The 18,909-nt window shown below is 47.5% G+C and overlaps 1 protein-coding gene across 12 annotated transcripts in view; it reads right to left on the bottom strand.

Annotated features, from left to right (window-relative positions):
• The window catches only part of EIPR1 (EARP complex and GARP complex interacting protein 1), a 136,754-nt gene that overhangs the window by 17,490 nt on the left and 100,355 nt on the right, over nucleotides 1–18,909 (bottom strand). For all 12 annotated transcript variants that reach the window (XM_001503640.5, XM_070236751.1, XM_070236758.1 and 9 more), the window contains one exon: nucleotides 3,967–4,066. In XM_001503640.5, coding sequence (XP_001503690.1) covers nucleotides 3,967–4,066 — 100 coding nt within the window. The remainder of the gene's footprint in view (nucleotides 1–3,966; nucleotides 4,067–18,909) is intronic.

The following is an 18,909-nucleotide window of genomic DNA, read 5'->3' as shown; positions in this document are numbered from 1 at the left end:
GCTGAGGGTCGAAGGCCTGCACCTCCTCTCCCGCACGTCCCAGACTTGGGCTGAAGAAGCCTGCAGCCCAGAAAAACCACAGGTGCAGACCCCAGAAGCTGCACAAATGCCACTCCCTCTAGCCAAGGTCCAGGAAGGGCAGCCAGCAACACAGAGAACTTCCAGACAATACCCGCCCTGCTCCAGCCAAACCACAGAAAATTGTGTCTGCACGGCACCGGAGACAGCCAACACGCCCAGCCTCCCATCCTCACCTGGCCCAGCCAGGGATGACCACAGGGATCTTCCACAAACATTCACTCAAAATGGACTGAAATGGACCGAAATGCAAAATGCAAACTATAAAACTCTCAGAAAAAAACACAGGAGAAAATCTGCAAGATCCAAGGCTACTCACAGAGTTCTCAGACCTGACACCAAAGGCGTGATCCATAGAAGGGAAACTGATAACTGGACTGTGTCAAAGTGAAACCCTTCCGGACATGGGAATATTACCCAGTGCTGAAAACAAATGAGCTATCAAACCATGCAAAGATGGGGAGGAAACGTAAACTACGGAGACAATAAAAAGATCAGTAGTTGCCAGGGGCTGGGGGAGGGATCCGTAAGAGGAGCACCGAGGAGTTTTAGTCAGTGAAAACACTCTGTATGACACTATAATGACGACACGCGTCATTAAACATTTACCCAAACCCATGGAGAGAAGACCACCAACAGTGAACCCCACCACAAGCTGTGGACTCTGGGCGACGACGACGTGTCCATGGAGGGTCACCAGTTGCAACAAATGTTCCATCTGGCGGGCGATGCTGGTAACAGGGGAGGCTGTGGGAATGTGGGAACAGGGAGGTATGGGAAATCCCTGTACCTTCCTCTCAATTCTGCTGTGAACCTAAAACTGCTCTGAAAATAAAAGCCTACTTAAAAAAAAAAAGGGCAATCAAAACTTCTTCTCTGTGAAAGACCCTGCTGAGAAGCTGAAAAGAGAAAAGGGAGAATGGGGAAAATCTTCACACGCTACTTCCACATCCCAGAAGCAGGAACTTAAAAGTGAAGGAGACGGCCTCTCATTCAGGGACACTGCCCAGAAGCCGAGGAGGCCACTTCCACCCAAGTCCCTTTGTCCAGATCCACTGTACTGCAAGGGAGGCTGGGAACACGGCCTCTGTCCAAGGTGGTGTCACCACAGATGACAGAAGGGCCGGGCACTGTCCCTGTGACAGTCTCGACAATGCAGGGACTGGCCCTCTTGACTCCAGACAGGGACTGGTGCCCGATGCGAGCTGGTTTCCATGGCCACCCTGCAGGTAGATGGCAGGCCAACACCTGAACCAGCCTGTGAGGCCTCAGGCTTTAAGTTTTAAACTTCAACACTAAGTAAAGAGATTACACTCACTAAACAAGCCTCTTGCTTTCTGCCCTGCCACACGTCGATGACAAGGAAGCTGAGAGTAGGGTGGGCTCCAGCCTGTGAAGAGGGGCGAGGGGCAACAACCAGCCCGCACTCCGGGGAGGGGGAGCAAGAGGCCGAAGTCTCTAGGGCCCCGACCCACCGCCTCCACTAGGCCTCAGGGTAGCTCAGCTTCCACCCAGGGCTCCCTCTTGTCCCCAAACCACGCTTTCATATTTCCAGGCACAGTGGACACAACTCCAGCTGCATTTAATGATCTTCCTTCTCTACTAGTTTCTCTCCCTTTTTGTGTATTTGATCCTCTTGTGGAACGTTTTAAACTTCAGATTTGAAATTTCTGAAAAACACTGTGTCCTTGCAGCCCATTCTCTTCCCTCAAAGAGGCGTTCCTGTACATACACATCTCTGGCCCTGTTCTGCGGAGTGGGTGGCACTCAGGATTCATCTTCCAGAAGCTCCTACACTGATTCGTGCGCAGAAGGAAGAGGGCAGCCGATTCGCACGGCAACCTTCCCCCTTCCCACTTTTGCCCTGCCGCTCGCTGCACCTTGAAAGAAGCTATTTATTTCCACAGCCAGTGAAAGCTGCCAGAACCGAGAGATGAATGAGCACAGATCGAAACAGGGAGGCATCCCCTCTGCCTTCACTGGGGTCTGGGACCCCATGGAACCACCCCCTCCAGACTTCCCCTGGGCTCTGCTAATGATTATAAATGGCAAAGAACCTCCAATTTAATTGCAAAAGGTAATGATGCAGTGAGCATAAGATTAGATTCAGTACAGAAGACAATATCCTCAAACGATAAAAAAAAAAAAAATTGAGGAGCTGGGTGTGAAGATGGGCGAAATCGATAGGAAGGTTTTGGTATGAAATCCTGCGGCAGAGGGTCACAAAGTGATATTGACAGAACTGCTGACAGTGGATAAAAAAGGGAGAGCGAAAACTAAATTGGTCTCTGCAGAAAATAAGTTACAGATTAATCACCCCACCGTAAAATCATTCTGAGATGGCCGAGGGTCTGAAGACGCGTCCACAGTTTGATTACAGGATGGGACTGCAGAGCCGGGCCACCAGGGCCTGCTGAATTCTAATACACGCGACTGGACATTCATCTTCTGCCTGGCATTCTCCCCTGCGCAGAGCAGGGCCAGTGCTCACACGGCTCCTCGCGGCATCTTCTCAGACCAGGAGGGGAGCCCCCACCCCAAGGACCTCCCACAAGACTGCCAGGAGGCCAGGCACTTTAACAGGAAGGTGTTTCTCCCTTCTGTCTTAAGCTGACAGTTGGCAGAACGGCCCACTGAAGTCCAAGCCGGAGAAGGCGGGCAGGAGAGGGATTCCCTTCGCCTCTGACCAGACTCCCCAACGAGTCCCCCTAACGGCGGGGGATCATGAAGGTGTCTCAACTTGGACCTGCCGGGGCTCAGGGAACAAGCTTAGGCATGAAGTTCTCTTCAAGTCCCCTGTTTTAGCCTAAAATTTGCATTCTACTCCATGATACAGAGATATGTCTTATTTTTTTTAATTTTAATAAAAATAGTGATTTTTTTCCCTTAAATATTATTTATTTGCTCTGAAAATAAGCCAATTCTTAATTTCACACTGAAGCCTATGAGACTCTCTTCTGATCATGCAGAGCTGTAAAACTTTAACAGGGCACTTCATATTTTAAAAAGTCTGACTTCTATATCACATATTGATAATGATAAATCATGATTCATGCCATTTCTTCAACTCAGAGGGGTGAAGAAAGGATTTATTAATATTGTAAGGGACCATGAGGGTTGAAAGAGCTAAATAAGCATCTCAGGAACAGATAAATATAGGACAAGGTCACCACGAATGAATGCGTGCCCAGACACTACTCTCGACTCCCCTCGACCGGGCGCAGCCACTGCGCCTCCCTCGGTGTTACTGACATTGTGTGCTTTTTCGTTTCAAATTTATTTTTCTCTGTAAAGTTATTACTTTGGCATAAACAAATGTAATGAAATTATTAACACATGTAAAAATCACATTTTAAGAGAGGCAATTTTAAGGAATCAAATATAAAAATGAATCTCTACCAATCAATAGAATATTTACACTGTGAAAGAAAAAGTACTCAAAGCGATGAATATTTGAAAGCACAGCGGCTTCCAGAGAAAGTCACTGCCAAACATTAACAGGCCTGAGAGTGAGCAGCCCTGGGATAGAGACGTGATCTCCCTCGGGAACTGTGAAAACCCAGCGACTCCGCGTCCTGGCTAACTGAACCCTGAAGGCGGCTCAGGGGCCGCCTGGCGGAACACTGAGATGGCCTCCCGTGGGTCACACAATGTACAGGAACAGCTGATCCGTCTGACGACTGAAACCCTTAGGCCTGTGCACACATGAGTGAAAGGAAGATTAGCTGAATGGTCACCAGGTCAGTCGATCGCCATTTTTATAACTCACTTCATAACTAATGTCAAAATTCTAAACATATATAAATCAAGAAGTGTATTCGGAATGCAGCCGAAAGGTACAACAGAAAAAGTACAGAAAACTATCACTGTGTAATTCTCGTTACTTACCACGGCCTGGCTGGAGCTTTCCTGCAAATCCCACAGCAGGATGTGGTTATCCGCCAAGGAGATGACTTTCTTTCCGTCTCCCGTGGGCTCCCAAGCGACACTGAGAGAAGGAGAAGTGTCAAATATCAACATGGACAGTTGAGATTCCCAAATGTGTGGCTACGAGCTTTTACACACATCCTTCATAAACCAGCAAGGCCTTTTCCTAGCCCATCACCCGTCACCAGCAGTGTTTATCAACATTATTCAATGACACTGTGCAGGCAGTGTTCTCTCTGCTGAGGACCGGATGTCTGTGTCCTTCCCCAGATTCACCTGGGGTTAGGAGGTGGGCTTTGGGGAGGTGATTAGGGTTAGATGAGCTTGGGGCCCCATATGGGATTACTGCTCTTATTAAGGATCGACGCCAAAGTATGAGAGCTCTCTCACTCTCTCTCTCTGTTTCCCTGTCTCTCTCTCTATTTCACTCTGTTTCTCTCTGTCTCTCTTTCTCTCCTCCTGCCATGTGAACACACAGCAAAAAGCCAGTCTGTAAACTGGGAAGAGAGTCTTCACCAGAACTTGACCATGCCGACCCCTGATCTCAGACTTCCAGCCCCCAGAATTGCAAGAAACAAACGTTTCTGTTGTTTAGGCCCCCAGTCTGTGGTGCTTTGTGACAGCAGCCCAGGCAGACTGAGACACTCGCCCACACGTCTTCCCATGACTGCCTGAGGAACGGAGAGCTGACCAGTTCCAGACAATGAGACGTGAAGGGGCCTGTGTGGGCTGGGTCCTAAGGAGGCACAGGAGAGATGCTGCGATTTTGGAGAGGATGCCCACATGTTCTGTAGCCACCTCCTCACCAGCCCAAGGATGCGGCCAATGTCCTGGTGGAGATGGGAGGGCAGAACTGAGAGCAGAGCAGAGAAGGAGTGTCATAGCCCCGAGGTACCAGGCTCAGAGTCGGCCTGCCTGTGATATCACATAATTTCCTTACATTTCAGCCAGTTTGAGTCATGTTTCCCATTATCTGCAGCCAAAACCATCCTAACTGATACAATGCATATTTGAACAACTAAAGACCAAAAATCATAACACCTCTGCAGTAAAGCTGTGAAGAAATCAAGAAGTTTTCAGTCTGGTCACAAGTATGGATTTCTGTCTTCCTTGATGAAATTCTTCAAGCGCTTATAAAGAGGAGAATTTCATTTCACGTACTCGAACCCGTGAGTCACTGAAGACATCAGCAAGGACCCGCACGACTTCTTTTTCAAACAGAACACAATACTAATTGATTGGGGGCGTCCTCAGGTGCACCTCCCTCATACCATCTTTTCAAGACTGTCAATGGAGCTATTATTACTTTTAATCACAACATTAATACAATTCAAAACCACAATTTCTTTCTCATTTATAGTTTAAGAAACGCACACAGAGTTCATAGCACTATGACCACAGGTACATCACTCCTACATCAGACAAAGAGCTTACTCTATCTTTCTAATAATAGCAATGAAAAACGACAACATCCAGGAAACAAAATCAAAACACAACACCTGGAAGAGAGGTCAAGAAGTTTGGTTCTGAAATCTGCTGCTCCTATTTTGTTAAAATAACAGCCAATTCTAATTCTGAAGTCCTCTCTTTAGAGGGAGATGATCAGACGTCTCTCGGTAGCCTGTTTTCACAGGTACACTTACACGGAGTTCAGGCCACCGACAAGAACACCCCAGGGAAATGCAGACAGGGGAGGAGGAGAAGGACAAGGGCAGTCTCGTCCTGGAGAGGACAACGTGTCTGCCTGACACTTTCTGTCTTGGCCCGCTCAGGCTGCCATAACAAAATACCACGACCAGGCGGCCTGAACAGCAGACATCAATCTCTCACAGTCTGGAGGCAGGAAGTCCAAGACGGAGGCACCAGCACGGCTCTGGGAGCCCCTTCCTGTGTTCTCACACATCAGAGAGCAGGGAGAGGAAGCTCTCGTGTCCCTTTGATAAGGGCACCACTCCTCGCGAGAGCTCCACCCTCGTGACCTAATTACCCCCCAAAAGCCCCATCTCCAAATTGGAAATGAAGGTTTCAACAAGTGAATTCGGAGGGGACCAAAAAATGCAGTCCATACGCTATATATTAGGGGCAATAGATTTAGACTGGTTTATAGGCTTCTCACCAGGTCTCATTTAGAAGTTATGCACGCCCCCACCCCCAACACACACACCCGAAACCAGGACGAGGGATATCTACAAGGCTATGGCCATGAATCCAGGGACAGCGAGTGCCCAACACAGTGTGAGCAAGAGTGCAGTCATTGCACGGATACACGGAATTTTTAACAGAAACTCCAGAAAGCCAGAGATTCCCATGTAACCAACAAATCACAGAATAAGAATTAGCCCGTTTGATGACAAAGACTGAAGACCTACTTGTGAAACAAAGTGAACAGCTTACGGATAATCCACGCCTTTCCCACAGACAATTTTTAATGACGCACAAACATTCATCTTGGCTACCTTCTTTGGTACCATGAATATCTGAAAACGGCTTCTCCAGCTGGATTAAAGGATTCTGGAGGGCAGAATCAATTTATCAAAACTCTTATATTCTCCACAGTGACCAGCAACATTTGGGGTACATGGCACTTAACACTTGCTCGTGAATTCTAAGGAAGAGGGAAGAATTCCATCTAAGATTAGAGAAGCTGCATTAAAAAATGAGACCATTTAAGTACATTTAGTTAACCATTAGTAAATTAGGGTTTGGAAAATAGCCAACAACCCTAAAATAAGAACAATGAGAAAAAGCTTTAAAGGCTTCTGAACAGTCAAAATCCATGCAAGAAGGCTCAGGTGCTGGTTTCATATTTTAAGTCGCAGCATCCATCAAGCTGTCCTCAGAAGTTTCCTTTACCCTGCCATTTGCCCACAGTTCTAACATATTTGGTTATTTGACTTCTAAGTCTACAGGAGAACAAAATTGCGGACTGTAAGAGGAGAGGGGCTGTTTGAAGCGGGATATGTGGGTAACGGGGCAGCCGTCACACCTCTTTGCACCCTGCTTACATCCGTGCTCTTGGCTTGGAACTCAGAAGGAAAATGTCCACACTTCCTAAAGCAACCTACAGATTCAACACACTCCCTATCAAAGTCCCAGCAAGACTCTTCACAGAAATAGAACAAAGAATCCTAAAATTTACATGGAACAACAAAAGACCCTGAATAGTCAAAGTGATCCTGAGAAAAAAGAACAAAGCTGGAGGTATCGCACTCCCTGATTTCAAAATATAGTACGAAGCTACAGTAATCAAACAACATGGTACTGGCAGAAAAGAGACACAGATCAATGGAACAGAACTGAGAGCCCAGAAATAAAACCACACATCTACAGACAGCTAATTTTCAACAAAAGAGCCAAAAACATACAATGGAGAAAGGGAAGTCTCTTCAATAAACGGTGTTGGAAAAATTGGACAGCCACATGCAAAAGAATGAAAGTAGATCATTATCTTATACCATACATAAAAATTGATTCAAAATGGATTAAAGACTTGAATCTAAGACCTGGAACTGTAAAACTTCTTGAAGAAAACATAGGCAGCAAGCTCCTTGACATCAGTCTTAGCAATATCTTTTTGAATAGCGTGTCTACTCAGGCAAGGGAAACAAAGAAAAATAAAGAAATGGGACTATATCAGACTAAAAAGCTTCTACACGGCAAAGGAAACCATCAACAAAACAAAAAGACAACCCACCAACTGGGAGAAAATATTTGCAAATCATATATCCAATAAGGGGTTAACTTCCAAAATATATACAGAACTCACACAACTCAACAACAAAAAACAACCTGATCAAAAACTGGGCAGAGGATACAAACACTTTTCCAAAGATAATTTACAGATGGCCAACAGGCGCATGAAAAGATGTTCAACATCACTAATTATTAGGGAAATACAAATCAAAACTACAATGAGATATCACCTCACCCCATTAGAGTGGCTATTATTAAAAAGATAAGAAATAAGAAGTGTTTGAGAGGATGTGGAAAAAAGGGAACCCACATACACTGTTGGCGGGAATGCAAAATGGTGCAGCCACTATGGAAAAGAGTATGGAGATTTCACAAAAAATTAAAAATATAAATAACATATGATCCAGCTATTCCACCTCTGGGTATTTATCCAAATAACATGAAAACACTAATTCAAAAGACATCTGCACCCCTATGTGCATCGCAGCATTACTCACAACAGCCAAGACTTGGAAGCAACCCAAGTGCCCATCGACAGCTGACTGGATAAAGACGTGGCGCACATATATACAACGGAATGCTACTCAGCCACAAAAAAAGACAGAATCGTCCCATTTGCAACAACATGGACAGACCTTGAGTATATTACACTAAGCAAAATAAATCAGACAGAGAAAGACAAATATCATATGATTTCACTCACATATGGAAGATAAACAAACACATGGATGACGAGAACAGATCAGCGCTTACCAGAGGGGAACGGGTGGGGGGAGGGTGAAAGGGATGATGGAGGGAAACCAGGTGATGGTGGTGAACATGATGCAGTCTATACAGAAGCCAAAGTATAATGATGTACACCTGAAATTTATACAATTATAAACCAATGTGACCTTAGTAAAATAAAAATTTAAAAAGCCATTTCATGGCAGATACCCAGGCTCTGAACGTCACAGGAAGGGCGACAGAGGCAAACACCACGCACACTGCCAGCAGGCAGGATGGCCTCCCCAGCCCACTCCCAAATCCCCACAGGCCCCGCTGGCTGCCAGGATACATCCCCAGGAGAGTGGGCTCCACCACAGCTGAGAAATCCTCTCCCTCCACTCCCAGACGGTGGGGGGTTACACCCTCCAACCCCCTGAGCAATGCCGGAGACATGGGGGGTGAGGTGCACACGTACATGATGGCCCAGGTACATTCTCAAGCATTTATAGAGTCAGGTGCACATGCACACGACAGCCGTGGTACATTCAAGAGCATCTACAATGAGTCAGGTCCACGCGCACGTGATGGCCCCAGTTCATCCTAGATCATCTGTGGAGAGGCAGGTGACATGCACATGACAGCCCCAGTACATTCTGGAGCATGTGTGACGGGGACTAGGGAGTTTCAGGTCAATGCCAGGTGCCCATGAAAACCCGTTTCCTCTCATGTCTTTTTGCTTAGTAGGACGCATGCATGCACATTTGCGTGACTATCGATTCCAAAGCTATAGAGAATCCAAACTGATTCACACGCTCGCCTCAGAAACCAAATCAAACAGCCGCAGACGTTCTGAGGAAGTGGCGTGCTTCCACCAACACTCTTCCTCCAGACACAACCACGGGCAATTACACCTTCTTCCCCCGACTCTAAGAAAATGGGTCATTTTTGTCTAGTTTCGTTCCAGGAGTGGAAGGAAAGGAGTGAAGAGGGGGTAAAGGATTTCCCTCAGGAAATCATGGTTCTCTATTCCTCTCATTTTCTCCTCATCCAACAGATTTTCTTTCTGCTTTTGAATGGGCCAAGGGATGTATTTCTCTGAGAGAAAGCTTATGTTTCTCAATAACATTATCAGAGGAAACAATCAAATGAATTTCAAGTGGCTGTAGAAGTAACTTTGTATCTAAAAAGGGAAAATATATAATAATTCAAAAAGAAGCAAAAAAAAAGCTTAAAGAACACAGGAGATAATAGTGATTTGCTTTAGAAAATAACTTGGCTTTAAGTTCTTACAGGTGAAGATTTTAAGAAATGCTTCATTTCCGGGGGAACAAAGTTTCTTGCCACTTCTGAAGGTCACAGTGAATATATAAGGTTGTAACAACAACTGCAAGGAACACAGGAGAATGGAAGGTGAGGTTCTTAGGAGGCACCACCTGCGACTTCTGGCCTGAGGCCCCGGGGCCACCACACACACTGAAAACCCGGTACCTGGGGGCCTGGGGGCACAGTGGTGTCACGGCTGGGGCCTTTGGAGAGACCGGGTAAGACTTACTCTTGCTAGCGGTCTATGAAACCAACTGCCCAGAAAAGGTGTGCTGAGATTCCAGAAAAACAGTCAAGTGTGGCTATGTGTTTTCAGAGTGGTAACAGGCAATTCCCTAAACAATCACGGCTCTGCGATGCCCAGTTTCCCAGTGGAGATGCATGTCAGGCAAAGAGGGGTGGGGTCCAGAGATAAAACTCACAAGGACCTGAACACGAGAATACTGGGATCCTATGACTTCCATCAACCTGAGGCTGCATGAGGAGGGCTATCCTCTGCAAGGACCAGGGCTGAAGCCGGAAGCACTTCAGTCTCTTCAATAAAATAAAGTGTCTGTGGATTAGGGTAAAGAGATACAGGCTTCTGGAAGGCAGCACCTAGTTCTTACTCTACCTAGTACATCCGTTGGGGCTTCACTGAAACACCACTTCCTCCAGGGAGCTGTCCCGATCCCCCAAGACCACACGGATTGCTCCCCGTCTGTCACAGCACCAGCCTGCACTGCCCCTCATACTTGCTGCCTACTGGTCATCAGTCATGTCTGGCTTTCTGGCTAGACTATCAATTCTCCATGAGCACAGACTCTCCTGCTGGGACATGCCAAGCACCCAGCACAGGATCTGACGGGCACTTGAGAGGCACATGAGAGGCACTCATTAAACAAGTGCTGAAAGAAGAATTAATTATGGTTCCTCTTAGTGTGTGTCCTGTGCATTCTATAATGCATGAAATATAAAATTGGAAAAAGATTCTATTTATCAAGTATACTCAGTGAAGATTGGTCCATTGTAGAACCCATTCAAGAGGGTTTGCTACTTAGTATCAAAAGGACCTCACTATGAAGAGGTCTTGCTTGTTAATCAAGTCTCGCGAGGACTGCTGAAGACAGATTAGAGCACTAAAGCGGAGCACAGAAGGAGCCTCCGCGGACGCCCTCTCTGCCCGTTGTTCTCTCTCTCTCTATTCATCCTGACCCTCTGAAATCCACCCACTGCTGTCTTTGGGCAGGAAACCGCACCGCGGCGACGAAGCCACAACTGAAATGTCCAGCTTGGACCCCCATGCCACGTGTACTGCCAAGGGCTTCTCTAACTGTATGCCCCTTTCACCCTAAACTCTAAATGCACCAAAGAGAATGCGGCCTCACCCTGCCCCATCTTTTCTGTCAATGGTGTTGCAATTCTCCTGGGAATAAAAACTCTGGAGTAATTTTTTCACATTTGTCTATCATTCTCAAACTCTATATACAAACCAATAAAGCTTGTTGAATGTTATGTCTAAGGTCTCTCTGACTTTACTTCAGTCTAACCCACAATTTGCCCCCGGCTCATTATTTTCCTACAGCTCGTCTGAAACAGTCTTCCTCGGTCCACCTCCAAGCGCCCACCATATGCCAGGTTTACATAGGACACTGTCACGTCCACCCTATTTTATGATGTGGTCACTCAACTGGAAGGATTCATATTTGGGTTGTGAGCTCTTGTCTCTCCAACCAGCCTCTGTTCCTAACCGTCTGGTGGGGGCGCTCAGTGTAAAGGGCTGGACCATAGTGGGGAAGGATCCAGGCCCTGCTGGCAGTCACGTGACTCATTAACAAACCTGCTGTGCATGTGAAACAAAAGGGTGTCACAACATAGAACCCATCTGGCGTGCCCACCGAGGCCATTCTGCCTGCTGCCTGCTCGCACACACAGCCCTTCAGGTGGCCAAGCGTGGCGGCGCCCTCACTGACAGTCAGCTCCTGAAGTCAGTGCACGGGACCTGCCCACTCACAAGACCCCAACATCAGAGGTCCCAAGTCCTTAGGAGCTGGCATTGCCAGCATCGTGACTCTCGAGACCCCTTTCCTCCATCAGGAAGGTGGACTTGCCCACTCTGAGGGTTGCTGTAAGAGTGACACGACTTACTCCTGAGTTCCAGCAAATCAGCGCTCCTCAAGCGGAGGCTGCAATTCACCAACGGGCCACGAGGCCACCTCAGGGAGCGTGAGCAGAATGGGGTAGACACCGTGCTGGCACGTTTTCAGGGTAAACAGTGCTGGTGAGACTTTCATTTCAGCCATGTCCATATATGTTTAGGGGGGTCATGAGGTGAAACTCTCTCCTTCTGTAGGTGCCGCCAAGAGAAATCTGGAGACTAGTGCTGTCAGCCACCAACACTGGTCTGTTTTAGTTATTTAAGCACTTCAGCTAGAACTTCCTTTAGAGTGCCTTGCATTCTTTTTGCCTTTTTCGGGAATGACTGAGCACACAGCCTGCCTGATGACCCATTCCCGCACTCTGCTCCAGCACAGGGTACATTCACGCTCCTCCAGGGATACAGAGCTGTTGCCACGTGAAATGGCCCTGAGTTGTCGGCCTCTTTTACTGGGGTGGGCTTTGTGATAACGGAGTCTGCAACAGCGCCGACAGCTGTCTACTACCCCTCGGCTACTGCACGTGTCCTGGCAGCACCGGCCTCACTGCCTTGTAACAGAGCTTGAGCAGCACGTCCACTCCTGACGGACAAGTATTAACAATAAGTAGTCCTACGTGGTCACTGGAGGAGCAATCCTGAGTAAAATACACGAAGCCATAGCCCTTGCCTTCGTGAAATCTTGTTTTAAGCTGTATTATTTATATTCTAATTTAAAGTCATATATGCTCATTAGAAATTTTTAAACTTTAGAAAATCCAAAGTCTCTTGTATTCCCACCGAGTGGAGATAACTGCTGTCCAGGTCTTTTCTACACACAGACTGACATGAGTAATAGGATCATAAGTGTTACTTATGGAAATGTGGTCACAAGACTGCAACTTGCTTTTTTTACTTAAAATATATCCTGAGTAACTTTCCATGTCAAATAGGTGCAACTCTTTCCAAAGGCTACACAGAATTAATTAAAGGATTTCCCTGACTTTTTAATCCAAGCCCCAGCTGTCGGACATTTCAGCTGCTCCCAATTGTTCACCACGAAACACATGAAGCCCTGGGGTCCTGGAGGGTACTTCCGGCGGGGGTTAGGATACCCTCTTACAGCAGTGACTCTGGGTCAAAGAGTACACACGGTCCCAAGCGTGTTCCCCAAGAGCACCTTTCCCCACGTTCTCATTGGCGCTAGCTTTTAGCCATAATTGGATCTTGGCCTTTCTGACAAGAACTCCCCACCCCCACCCCAAAGGCCTATCTCTGATGCTTTAATTTGCATTTCCTTGATGTACATCCTGGCAAATGTGAATTGGCTGCTACTATTTCTTGTTCACCTATGACATTTTTTGGAAGTCAAGCTAAGGAGCCTTCGAAGGAAAATTTGCTGACTTAAAACGACCAGTTCTTCATCATGTTCCCTCTGGTTCCTTCCAAAACATGAGTCCAGGATGGGGGAAGAGGGACAGTCACCAGAGAAATCACTGACTTCTCATTTAGAACTTCATCAAATATACTGAAATGGAAAACAGACTCATAAAATTACTCACAATACTAAGCAAAATACATCATTTGTCCAACAAAATTTAAAAATTTTCATTAAAGTCAGGAGTCAATATTCTAAGCACTCTGAGCAGGCGTCAGCAAACTTTTCTGTAAACGGCTAGATATATGGGCCATTTTAGGGTGAACTACTCTGCTCTGTCATGTAGCACAAACGCAACCACAGACAAGACATAACCACGTGGTTGTGGCTATGATCCAGAGAAACTTTATTTACAAAAATAGCCAAGAGGCTGGATGAGGCCCAGGGGCCATGGTGGGCACAGGCCGGGTGCTGGCCTATGTTATTGCTAGACCAACAAAACAACATTAGCAGGAATGAGGAACCCTTCATTTATTTAGAATGACATATTTTTGTTGAGTCTTTTACCAATAAACTGTGGTTTATGCTGCTGAGAGTCAGACTGAAAGTATCCAATACATGGTAAATTTATTCTGAAACTGAAAAGCTGATTCCACTCTAACCCACTGGCTCCAAACCTGTCCACCGCACCATTCAGAATCCCCACTTTTCCCTCTATCGTCTTTCTTTATTTAAGGACTGGCGTGGATGCCCAAAGTGGGCAGGTGCTCCCTGTGAGGGGAAGATACCACATGGGAGGTAGTGTAGCACAGTGCCACCAGCCAAGGCCATGTATCGAGATGCTCAGATCAGGGTGGAGAATCCCAACATGAGGGTCACAGAAAGCCAAGGCCCAAAGGCAGCCTGTGACCCAGTCTAGGGACAGGATGGTCAATGCCCAACATGGGAGAAAAGAGAGGGCCCCTCTGTCACCTTGCATCACACCTGGTCAACCCTGTACAAGCGTAATGTGCTGTAGTAAAAATAAAAACTAAGAAAGAAAAGAAATTTTAAAAGGCAGTGTTCCCAAAGCCAAGGCTGCTCCCTGTGAGCAGAGCTGAGAGCCCAGCGTCTGCAGCCTCTTCTCAAGTGCTGCCTGTGGCCGCAGAGACTCCTACCTAGGAGAAGACAGCTCTGGGTATGGAAACCCAGGGCCTGGGAGAAGGGGTCACTCCTGCAGCCAGAGGTCCACATGCTCCAGAAGAGAGCCTGAAACCTCAGAGTTTAGCTGACCAGCAGGTACCTGGTCTGAGGGACTTGAATCCTCATAAAAACAGCTTTCTCTTTCATAAAATGTGAGCTAAGAATTTCAGCAAAGTAATTCTTATGCCATTCAAGTGCATGTATGCTTTGTTTTGTTTTGTTTTGTCTCCTTCTGCTGAGGAAGATTTGCCCTAAGCTAACATCTCCTGCCTACCTTCCTCTTTTTTTTGTATGTGAGCCACCACCACAGCATGGCCACTGACGAGTGGTGTAGGTCTGCGCCCAGGAACTGAACCCGGGATGCTGAAGCAGAGGGCACCGAACTTAACCACTAGGCCACTGGGGCTGGCCCACATGTATGTTTTCCACTGGCAACTTAGAACATCCTAAGGCTGACATCGAATCCAAAATTCACCTTGGGAAACGTCAATCAAGAAAGGAAAAAGAAATGAACATCTTTGATGACCATTTACCTGTTAATAACTCACTTCTCTCTTCAAAGACTTCCAAGCAAACTGAGCATCACAATGACTTTTAAAAAGCCGGCACTTCGGGCACGACAGGCAGCATCCCTCCGGCTCTTCCTTCCCATCACCCCAGCCATTCTCCGTCTGCAGACCAGGAGGTGCTTGCACCTGCGCACCAGCAGGTGGTCCTTAGTTTACACAGCCTGTTTCACCAAAGGCATCCTTTACACACACACGCACACACCAAACAACAAAACCTCTCTGTGACTTCTGGAGGTAACTGGCAAGAGGCTTGAGCGGGAAAGTTCTTCGGGTTCCTGCCATGGAACTGCCTAAATTTTTAAGGCACCTGAGAAGAATAGAAAACTTCTAGTGCTTCTGTAACTAAAGCTCTTCGAATTAGGCTCAAAATGGACTTCTTGTTTCAGGTCCAAGTGATGGCAAATTTTAAGTAAAGATTTGATGCAGTATAAGGTATGAATTTTAAAAGGTTTATAACAGACACAAATGAACAAAGTTACCAGAAAGTAAATAAAAATCCTCTTTTGAGCAATAATCCTTGGCATCAGCCAGAATTCCTGGTAGACACGGCCCACGTCGGCCTTTGGTCCACATGTACAGGACGCCCACCGGAAAAGGAAGAGCCTTTTGCAGCTCTCATCTGAGCCACGCACCCGAGCTGAGTCTAAGGCTGGGCTTTCACAGCAGACCACCCTCTGGCGAGAGCTGGGTGAAGACTTGTGTGGAGGAAAGGCCCTCTTTGCCAGATGAGCACTGGGGATCGGTTCGGCGACCCTGCCACTCCTGGGACGTGGCCGTGGAGCTCCAACAGCGCTGCAGGCAGCTCGGCCATGCTCAGATGAGCACTGGGGATCGGTTCGGCGACCCTGCCACTCCTGGGACGTGGCCGTGGAGCTCCAACAGCGCTGCAGGCAGCCCGGCCATGCTCAGATGAGCACTGGGGATCGGTTCGGCGACCCTGCCACTCCTGGGACGTGGCCGTGGAACTCCAACAGCGCTGCAGGCAGCTCGGCCATGCTCAGATGAGCACTGGGGATCGGTTCGGCGACCCTGCCACTCCTGGGACGTGGCCGTGGAGCTCCAACAGCGCTGCAGGCAGCCCGGCCATGCTCAGCAGGTGCAGCCCTGGCGAACCTGCGCGGGCACTCTCCTCCCCACTGCACCAGAGCCGACAGGCGGGCCCTTGTGCCTTCCTCCATTCACAACTGGGGAACAGACATGGGAAGGTGAGCAACCTGCCCAAAACTGCATGGCTGCAAATGGCAGAGCCGAGAGTCAAGACAAGGGCTAGACTCTAGAACCTCAGATCTTAACAAGGCCTGAAGGTTCATCAGTTTCAAGAAGCTTCTTAGCTTCAGTATCACAATTGGGCAAAATAAATAAGGGAATGTTATCTGACACCGTAAGAGTTAAGAGCAGCTAATGATACTGACTATTGCTATGATGACACCTTTGAGAAAAGCACAGCCAGGTAATCGTTATTTCCTTCCAGTGTCTTGGCCCCTGTGACTGCCCTTTATAAAGACACATGCAAATGCATCTGAGAAGTGGTTCCATGAAGCGATCCCTACGCACACCCACAGGGAGAAGGAGCTTGAGGAAGAGCCTCCCAGAAAGGTAAAGCAATGAATCATTAGCCCAAAGAAACAACATCTAACTTTCCAGCATGAAGAGATTTTTAGACTAAACACACTCACACATGCAAGTAAAAACCCGAGTGCATATAAGGTCGACGGTCGAGAGCAGTGACATGTAATGGATCAGCAAGGTCTGAGTCTGAATCCAGCTCTTGGTGCCTTAATCCTCATGCTCTGATTTCCTCCTCTGTCCAGTGGGGATCATAGTCGTGTGCCAACATGATAGGTTTGTGAAGATCAAACGAATCAATATTTAGAACACTGCCTGCACATGGCAGGTGTTCAATAAGCCATAGGTTTTATTGGACGCAATCAGATCTGTGCTTCTGAGACTGGGCAGGGTGCTGCCCTGCAGGGGGATTTGGGAAAGGGGGGGCATCTTCTGGTTTCCAGTGACTGGGAGGGCAGTATGTTGGCAGGTGCAGGCTAGATGTCCCACATTGTGCAGACAGTCTCAACAATAGACTTGTCCCATCCCAAATGTCAACAGCCTTCCTTTGAAAAACCTCCAAACCTACTTCGAAATTTGGCTGGAACGTGAACATTTCCACCTTAACATGCACCAAAAGAATTCCATGGAGATTTTATTTTAATAAACAAACCCTCCAGGAGAAGTCAGAAACTCGACTCTATCTGCTCTGAAAGGCATCAAGACCTCCTCAGGTTTTGCGTCCCACCCACTTCACACCAGCAGCTTGGCTCCGGGATCGGCAGCATTCCTTTCTGTAGCACTGGGTTTTCCTCTGGTGAACTTCCATCCAAGTTACCAGGCCTTACAGGACTTCCCCCCAGAGGTCTGACAACATTCCAGAACTCAGGACTTACTGCCACATGCGCCAGAGATTCGGCTCCAGAACCCGGTACCCCAGGGCCTGCGGATGAGGTTTCTCGCTCCGGATTGTTTTTAAGGTTAACACACAAAATGGGAAACCTGCCTCATGTTCTCATTCTCTCTCTGTCTCTTGCCATCTTAGTCCCAGGGACGTTAGGTCCCTACATGGCCGGCCGAGAGAGCATCTGATCAGACGCTGGCCCTGGGGTGCGGCAGCGTTGGCCTCCTCCTCCCACCCTGGGCAGGACAGCCTTGCTCAGGGCAGGGTGCTGCTCCCTGGCGGGCACGTGGGACAGGGTGAGCGTCAGAGACTGAGGCAAACCCCAGAGGAGGGACCTTAAGCCAAGCTTCAAAATAAGCTGACAAAGGAACAGATGAGGACAAGTCGGGAAGGTGCCAGTTTACTGTAAAGCTCGCTTCACTGGTTCCAAATGACACACGCACACACAAACAATGATACCAGGTGAGCTGGAGCTGAAGCCTTTATCTGGAACCTAATGCCACACGTGCCCGAGAGTCGAGCCTTCATGCTCAGCGTTCTCTGTGCCATGAGGAAGGTGCTATGAAGAATTTTCTTCTTCTCAGAGGAAATGCTCCATTTGGAAAGTTGACTGAATAACTTCAAGACATGAACTAAGGCATGTCTTTAAATATTTGCTATTTATTTCCAAGGTGATTTAAATTTGTAATCTCTGATTTATATGCATTTACAGACAAAAGGAACAAACTCGCCTTTTACACGTTGCAAGAGTTAATCTTCCCATATTTATTAGATGACCCAGAGAGTCCTAAAGCAAAAAAGAGGAGGAAATACTAGGTACCTCAGAAAACTTAGATTAACCTGTCTCTAACAGTCTGTTAGCTTGCCTTGAGAAACACCAGATGAAGGAGAAGGCCGCCAGGCATCCTCGCATGATGACAAAGTCCACGGCTGTTTCCCTCTGCGGTCAGTCTCAACTAGGTTTAGGATGCGGGCAGAGCACCGAAGGAGAGTTTGGAGAGGTTCTAAAAGGAAAAGACAAAAACCAACACAGACAGCACACAAAACACACTGTTTCCAAGTGAGAGACACAGTCTAGTCTCTCACCGCCACCTCACACCCTCACTTCCCACTACAGAGCAATGAGAGATGCTACAAGAAGACGAGCAATGGGGTCCAGCATCCACACATGTCTGCCTCACACCCTCACTTCCCGCTACAGAGCGATGAGAGATGCTACAAGAAGACGAGCCATGAGGTCCAGCATCTGCACACGTCCGCCTCACACTCTCACTTCCCACTACAGAGCGATGAGAGATGTGATAAGAAGACAAGCCATGGGGTCCAGCATCTGCCTACTTCTGGTGAAGGCTCTGATCAGGACACGAATCTTCCAAACCCAACACCACAGGTGAGTCTGGCCAGCTCACTATTAAAAACTATAAGAAGAGCAAACAAAACCCCACACGTACAAACAAAGAAGAGTGGATAAAAGCTGCCATCAAAGAAA

This window comes from Equus caballus, chromosome 15 (assembly GCF_041296265.1).
Source record: "Equus caballus isolate H_3958 breed thoroughbred chromosome 15, TB-T2T, whole genome shotgun sequence".
NCBI classification, from domain to species: domain Eukaryota; kingdom Metazoa; phylum Chordata; class Mammalia; order Perissodactyla; family Equidae; genus Equus; species Equus caballus.
The sequence above is the reverse complement of the archived record's forward strand: the minus strand, read 5'-3'. Positions and strand labels throughout refer to the sequence as shown.